Consider the following 7,592-nt stretch of genomic DNA (forward strand, 5'->3'; position numbering starts at 1 on the left):
CCCCATGCCTCGTTTCTCCTCCTTGTGTTTTATTCCATGTTTTCCCAGCCCGCTATGTCTGTGTTCTCTTCCAATCTGGTCTGCGTCTCTGTGTGCTTCCTGTTTTACTTTGATAGTCTCCCGTCAGTGTTGTGTTACTCCTGCCGTGTCTCGTTATGATTATCAGTGTCGCCTGTGTTCCCCGTGTGCTCCCACTTCCCTCGTTAACCCTCTGTGTATTTGTGTCCACGTCTCCTACATTACCTACATAATAGAGCTATAATAAATGTTTGTTTGGGGTTTTTTTAAGTACAGAAATCAGCTGCTAAAATAATTGTTTTGACTTTTTGGGAATGCTTTACGGTCTGTTCTGTAGGAACGCTGAATTAATATATTGACTGTCTGGCCCCTTCTGGCTATTTAATAGTTGCTGAAGGAGATTTTGTTCATCCCCAGCTAATCTCATCCATATTTATATAAAATCTAGCATACTCCACACCACACAAAGTCAGAAGCCAGTTAAAATCTGTATGTGGTACCTGAGGCGGTGCTGCACTGACCAGTTGTTTCTGGCTATTTGCTGGTTCAGCCTGCCTATCACTGCAACTCTTGGCTCTTATTGGTCAGGCTGGTGTGTGTGTGTGTGTGTGTGTGTGTGTGTGTGTGTGTGTGTGTGTGTGTGTGTGTGTGTGTGTGTGTGTGTGTGTGCGTATTGTAAAGACTTGATTCCCACAGTCCAAGTCAGGGTTTTAAAATGCGTTGCTGTCTCCATCCAGCATCAAAGCTGCATTGAAATTTCCTTCAATGAAATTTTGGCTCAAAGAAAAACAGTGTTGTTACTGTCAATCTCCAGTTAAAATAAAAGTGTAATTAAACCAAACGAAAGTAATGTACTAATGCTGGTCAAGACATTACCTGTAGCTGAGTGACATTTCCTCCAATTTCTGTTGGTGTCTGCAGTTTCCACTGGGGCTTAGTGTCTACTGCTACCCGACTGCACCACCATCCTCCACATTGCTATGCGTCCATTGGTGGTGCCAGCTGCTAGGATTTCTGAGTGTTGCAGAATTTTTAAAAAAGCAACGAGTTTTGTTTTTTTTAACCTATGCATTTGGAAACATTCAGGAATATGGTGATGGGAAAGAAAAAGGTGGTTTCCATGAAGTCTCCCTCTCGCATCCACCTTCCATACTGCCAAAGCTCCAGACTGTCAATAACAATAATAACAGTAATAGTTAACAGTTAATTTGCCTAGCACTTTCAAAACAGTTACAAAGTGTGTTAAAGAACACAATAAAATCTTAGTTAAAAACTCAAAAGAAAAGTTCAAAGAGTTAAAACACGAAACGGTTTGTTTTCTTTTTGCATTGAGCCAGGCTGCACGGACAGCTAAGAGTGTCTGATGTGCAGAATGCAGGCAGTGACTTGGTTCATAAAAAGTGACCAAATCTGTAACAAGGCTTGTACCCATGTATCGTATACCCAAAAGGTTGTGAGGAGGAGAATGATGATTTATTTCTTTGAATTTGTTATAAGTCTGGCAGCTGAGATTTAAATGAGCTGGAGGTGAAAGATGGACTTCTGGCTGAGATCCCAGTAGAAGGAATTACAATTATTCAAACACAATGAGATAAAAGGATTTAATGGGTGTGATAAATGTGGTTGCACTCACCTGTTCACGGCACCTGATGTTAATGAGCAGAAAGGTAGGGTGAGCATGAGGCGAAACCTTCTGTTGACTGCAGCTTGAGCGCAGCTTGAATCATTTTGATGCATCTTTTGGTTTATGTATACTTCTGCACTAAGTTATGCAATAGGCCAATGTTGAAATTTGGCATAGTAAATGGTGCAGTTATTTGTGCAGTCTGTGCATTTGTTTAATGGTTTGAGGCCGTGTGCCGATTTGTACAGTGGACAGTTGTATGTGGAATAAAAGTAGCAAATAGTACAGAGGTGTATCTCATGGGGCGATCGTGGCTCAAGAGTTGGGAGTTCGCCTTGTAATCGGAAGGTTGCCGGTTCGAGCCCCGGCTTGGACAGTCTCGGTCGTTGTGTCCTTGGGCAAGACACTTCACCCGTTGCCGCCTGGTGGTGGTCAGAGGGCCCGGTGGTGCCAGTGTCCGGCAGCCTCGCCTCTGTCAGTGCGCCCCAGGGTGGCTGTGGCTACATTGTAGCTTGCCATCACCAGTGTGTGAATGTGTGTGTGAATGGGTGGATGACAGGTTGTGTAAAGCGCTTTGGGGTCCTTAGGGACTAGAAAAGCGCTATACAAATACAGGCCATTTACCATTTACTGTTGCACGTCATCTGTGTCCTCATGTTTAGCCTGCCGCGGCCGTTGGTTGGAGGAGCCGCAATAGTTTGGAAAGGAAGGAAGCAGTAAGGTCAGTTTCCATTCTGGGTTTTCAGCATTAATAAAGAAACCTGCAACAAGGTGAGTAATGTTTGAGGTCCAAAAGAAATCAACACAGAGAAATTTTTACAGTGCTTTTCTACTCTACCTGAACATTCAAAGCGCTCTATACAGGTTGCCTCATTCACACCTGTTCATAGAAGCCCTTTTTCTGTGCTTTCTACCTAACATTCACACACATTCATACTCTGATGAATGCATCAGAGAGTGACTTGGGGTTAATGTCTTGCCCAAGGACAGTTAGCATGCAGTCTGGAGCAGCCAGGGATCGATCCAAAAACCATCTGATTAGTAGATGACCTGCTCCACCTCCTGAGCCACAGCCACCCCTTTCAGAGGTAAAGAATGATTTAGAAAGTAAGTACAGTAATTTTTTGAGGTGATTTGATTAAAAAAAAATCATTTTTGCTTCTAATTACATAATTAAGGTGTAATTACATCTTCCAACAAATTGATACATAAACGTATCATTTATCTACTAAAAATACATAGGAGCTGGCGTCATGTTGTGGAAGCTGCCATCTTGCCCCACCATCATACACTGGCTGAGATGGGCATCGCTGCGCCGCCTTTTCATGTTTTATGTAAGTGGATTTATACATTACTTTGAATTTAAAGATGTCAAATAGCTCTTTCACACTACATATGACTATTTCACATTTGTACATGTATATTTTGGTGATCTCTTTCTCAGTATGTTTTTCTTCTTATGGAAATAAGCTAATTTTAAACCAGTTAATGTTAGGCTCCAGTGTCCTAAGAAATCACACCTTTCCCCTGATAAACAAATTGATTGGATTCTCTCATTGTGTGGGAATTGATTATCAATTACAACTTCAATGAGCCACTTCAAAGAAAGTTTCACCCGCGTGGGCAGCAACAGAAAGTCCAGATGTGGAAACAGAAGGTTTCCACATTAAAATATCGATATTTGAATCATTTTGGGGTAAATTGTAGTTTTTCATTAACAGGAACACAGTGGAAAGAAACTATCATTCAGATTGTCTACATTGGAAAGAACTACTCCCTCTTCCGCTTTTATAGTCATGTGTGAAATACGGCTGTATAAATGTGTGGCAGCCTGTGGCGTGCGCACTCACAACAATGGCTGAGCGTAACTGGAGTCATGTGCGCACGTATTTTACATCCACAAACAGCCCAGACGTGGTTTGCGATACATGTGGCAAGAAAGTGAGGTGTTGTGGCAACACCACTAACCTTGTCAAACACCTCAAAGTAAATCATATCACAGAATATGACGAGCTTATGTTGAGGCAAACTGAAGAGGAGGAGAAGGACGGGTGCTGCTAGGGTGAGACAGACGTCTCTCAGGGAGTCCTTTAGTGCTGCAGGCAGGCAAGGTGTTCACATAGTGCACAACTTCAGGTTTTTGATTTCTATATGATGAATTCTGCATTATTAAGTGATAAGAACAAGTAATCTGATGTCCTGTAATGATTATGACGCTATAATTTGAGATACAATAAAAGAGTAAAGTTTTTGTACAAAGTATCGGAGCAGTATCGTCGATACCACCCTGAATTTTACTTGGTATGGGATCGGAAAGGAAATCAGTGGTATCACACATCACTAGTGATCAAATGTCAGGCCAAGCTGGAACTGATTCCTGTCTTCTGTAACTTCTACAACACTGTCCAATAGAGACACGTGAATGAACTGCAGCGTCATTAAAAACACTGATGATCTTTATTTAAAAATGTAATACATTTACATCTGAATAAACTTTTAGGCATTACGCTGACGGAGGGATGGATGGACCATGAATGCTTTCTCATCCTTCTTGTCATGCACCATGGAAGTGTCTGAGGGGCTTTTCCACTTGGAATGGGGATACTGTGTCCACACTTCAGAGGTGGAGTTTCCAGCATCTCACCTGGGCCTCATCTGCAAACAATCAGCAGGAGGGCTTCTTAAACCAGCGCTGCCTGCTACTCCTCGCCAGTTTGTTCTGCCATCTCCAGTGGTAACTAGGCTTCCCCTCTGCTCCAGTTCTGGCGTGCTCCTTCCCTGTGTTTAACCTTGTTTTCCCTGTGTTTAGGTCTCCTCTGCCAACGTACTCATCCTACCCTCAAACTCCCTTACCCGTCCAGCAACTTCTTCTCCCTCTGTTGCAGAATTCCCGTTGGATTGTTCCCATCAGGAGCCAGGTGTTCAGTCTCTCGATAGCTTTTCCTCTGGTTCCTGCTGTCTGCTGACACTCCTAGCTCGAGCCACGTTCTCCATTCCCTCTCTAAAGTCTCATAAATAGTTTAACCATGTGCATTGAATCTGCATTTGGGTCTAAGCTTTCTATGCAGGGAAGAAATCATCACAGTGACATCTATTTAATTTTCAATTCAATTTTATTTAAAGAGCGCCAAATGACAGCAACAGTCACCTGAAGGCGCTTTATATTGTAAGATATACTTACAAAGAAAACCCCAACAATCATATGACCCCCTATGAGCAAGCACTTTGGCGACAGTGGGAAGGAAAAACTCCCTTTTAACAGGAAGAAACCTCCAGCAGAACCAGGCTCAGGGAGGGGCGGCCATCTGCTGCGACCGGTTGGGGAGGGGCAAGGAAAATAGTATAAAGACATGGAACAGAGACAGAGGTTAATAACAAGTACCATTCAGTGCAGAGGTCTATTAAACATAGTGGGTGAAGAAGAAACACCCAGTGCATCATGGGAATCCCCCGGCAGCCTAATGCTGGGCATACACTGTGCGATTTTTGGCCCATTTTGAGCCGATTTTTCAGTCGTGCGATCGTTTTGGGGATCGTCCCGAGTTTGGCCTTGATCAAACTTCTCACCCCTGCGAGTCAATCCTACAGTTTGATCAGGAGCCGAATAACGCGACTGAAAAATCGCAGCACAGTGTATGCCCAGCTTATTGCAGCATAGAGGATTCAGGATCACCTGAGTAGGCCATCAGATTACTGAAAGGATACTGAAAAAACCCGTCGAAGTAGTCTTAGTCTTCATTGCTGCTGGTCGACTCAATTGAACACCTCTGAAGTTTGCACACAGGCAAGTATTCCTCTTCTTGCTCAAAATCCTCTCGGGAACGCTTCCTCGAGCCTCCAGTTTCGTGTTCAAGCTCTTCGTGCGCATCTTCAAATACTTCAGAGTCATCATCGCTCCATCTCATTCTTTTGTTTGCTCCTAAATCTTCTTCATCCCTCTCTCTAGACCTCTTCCTGGAAACACCTGGCTGAGGGTCCTCTTCTGGGATGTACTGGCGAACATCCATGCGGCCTTCAAATGCCTCCTCATTTTCAATGCCACCAACATTGAAAATGATCACAACCACAGCATCCCCGTGCTGTTCATCGTTGTCACCATTGGCATTATTGTCCCTCACATGAATATTTTGAACATCGTCGTCGTCGTCATCGTCATCGTCATCGTTGCCGTCGCCGTCGCCGCCGTCATTGTCGTCATCGTTGTCGTCATCGTCGTTGTCGTCGTCGTCGTCGTCATCGTCGTTGTCGTCGTCGTCGTCGTCATCGTCGTCATCGTCGTCGTCGTCATCGTCATCGTCGTCATCGTCATCGTCATCGTCTTCGTCCCCGTAAAGGTAATTGTCATATTGTGCCAGTACTGAAGCTATTAGCTCATGTAGATAGCAACAATATTCATGGAGAGCGCGATACAGTCTGTTCAGGAAGCCATTAGCAGGTTCCTGATCTCCATTTGCCAACATTCGTGGGTTAACCTGTTGGCCTGCAAGATCATTAAATCTTTTAATTAACATCCATAACTATCTGCTGAAAATCTGTTTTTCATCAATTTCAAGACTGAGTACATGTGCTTACCGTTTTGGTTATTTTGTGGTCCGTCTCCACTTGCACTCATTTTGACTACAAGGAACACAAAACAACAATGATCACTAAACCTCAACCCAGAATGTTCAGAGAATTTGCTTTTTTTGTGATGACTTTAGGCTGCGTCCAAACGTACACGGCTATGTTTGAAAACGGACGTTTTTCCTTTTTCGTTTAAAAAATAATAATCCAGTCCACATGTGCAGTTTTGAAAAAATATCTCCTTCCACATCTAAACACTAAAAACAAAGTGAAACGCTGTCAAGAACACGCCAAATCTTAACCGTGTAGAAATGTTGGCCAATCAGAAGTCTAGAAGCCTGGGTGGGAAAACCTCATAAAACCTTACGTACTTCTGAGAAGTTTTTGTCTTTTTCTGGAAAAGCAGCTAATTTTGTGTTACTTTCACGTGCCTTCATCGTTTCAAATGTTAATAACTAAAGACAGACTCACAACTTTGGAATGGACTAAATGCATACAGCATACATAAATGTCATTTTTTTAAATTACATTTCTTCCAAACCGACGTCAGGATTTGGGTTGGGAGAGCGTCTGTGTTGAATGTAGAATCCACGTCTGATGTAAGCGTGTAAAAACTGCAGATACTAAGATTAACAGACACAGTATGTTGTCTACATCTGCCATTGTAGAAATTGATCTCATGTAAACAATAACGTGGCCACAGCGTGACTTCAACAGCAGCGCACACTTTTGACATTGCCTGAGTAAATGTCCGTTTTCCTCGTCCACACCTGAACACAAAAACGTCCTTTTTAAAAATCTCACCTTTCAGTGACTCAATCTGCTGTTTAGGTGTGGACGAAAGGCCCAAATGCAGAGACAAAGCTGCGCTTTCAAAAATAGCCGTGTACATGTGCACGTAGGCTCAGTTTCTCAGAAATTCTAATAGTTTGTTTGAGAACAAAACTTACGTCTTCTCTATTTTCCTAAATGAACAAAATAATCTGAGAAATAATCGTGTTAAAAAGAGCTTCTGTCACTCTAAGATATGATTAAGAACATTTTCTAATTTATGTATCATTTGTCAAATATTACATCAGCTGACAAATAGTTAAGTCTTCATTTGTTTTCCTGAATAATAGATCCACATCATCCTCTCTATGATGGAAAATATAGTCTAGTCTTGCACAATGTAAAGTACATAAATACTGTCCTGGCAAGCAGGGAAATCAGGCTTTATATATTTAAGTAAATGATCTTGAGTTTATAAACTGAAATTTGAGCTTACTTTAGTTCTTGGTAGATTACACAGCAGTTAATCCTCAGGGAAACGTCCAAATGTCACTAAATAGTGGTCTGCTTTCATTCGGTTGCAGTGTCTCTTCAGTTTTGTGTTCATATGCTGATG

The 7,592-nt window shown here is 42.5% G+C and overlaps 1 protein-coding gene and 1 long non-coding RNA gene across 4 annotated transcripts; one reads left to right on the forward strand and one right to left on the reverse strand.

Moving 5' to 3' along the window:
• Nucleotides 1-2,310: 2,310 nt before the first annotated feature.
• Nucleotides 2,311-4,230, forward strand: LOC143419828 (uncharacterized). Of its 2 annotated transcripts, none has more exons than XR_013099847.1 (4): nt 2,311-2,413; nt 2,628-2,749; nt 2,885-2,976; nt 4,143-4,230. It is a non-coding gene; the product is annotated as an uncharacterized LOC143419828 (long non-coding RNA). The 2 variants fall into 2 exon arrangements; XR_013099846.1 differs by having other exon boundaries at nt 2,628-2,730.
• LOC143419827 (uncharacterized) lies at nt 4,066-7,592 on the reverse strand. 2 transcript variants are annotated; one of them, XM_076887400.1, is made up of 3 exons: nt 7,473-7,592; nt 6,215-6,259; nt 4,066-6,122 (listed from the first exon to the last, which is right to left on the reverse strand). In XM_076887400.1, exons 2-3 carry the CDS (start codon nt 6,252-6,254, stop codon nt 5,371-5,373), a joined length of 792 nt encoding a protein of 263 aa, XP_076743515.1. In that variant the 5' UTR covers nt 6,255-6,259; nt 7,473-7,592; the 3' UTR covers nt 4,066-5,370. The 2 variants fall into 2 exon arrangements, with proteins under 2 accessions (XP_076743515.1, XP_076743516.1); XM_076887401.1 differs by lacking the exon at nt 7,473-7,592 and having other exon boundaries at nt 6,215-6,375.

The sequence above is a fragment of the Maylandia zebra genome, linkage group LG8 (assembly GCF_041146795.1).
Source record: "Maylandia zebra isolate NMK-2024a linkage group LG8, Mzebra_GT3a, whole genome shotgun sequence".
In the NCBI taxonomy this organism is placed as follows: Eukaryota; Metazoa; Chordata; class Actinopteri; order Cichliformes; family Cichlidae; genus Maylandia; species Maylandia zebra.

Coding starts and splice junctions, on each gene's coding strand:
- LOC143419827 (XM_076887400.1), bottom strand. CDS start 6,254: ATGAGTGCAAGTGGAGACGGACCACAAAATAACCAAAACG. Junction 6,123..6,214: donor ACCACAAAATAACCAAAACG/GTAAGCACATGT, acceptor ATGATCTTGCAG/GCCAACAGGTTAACCCACGA.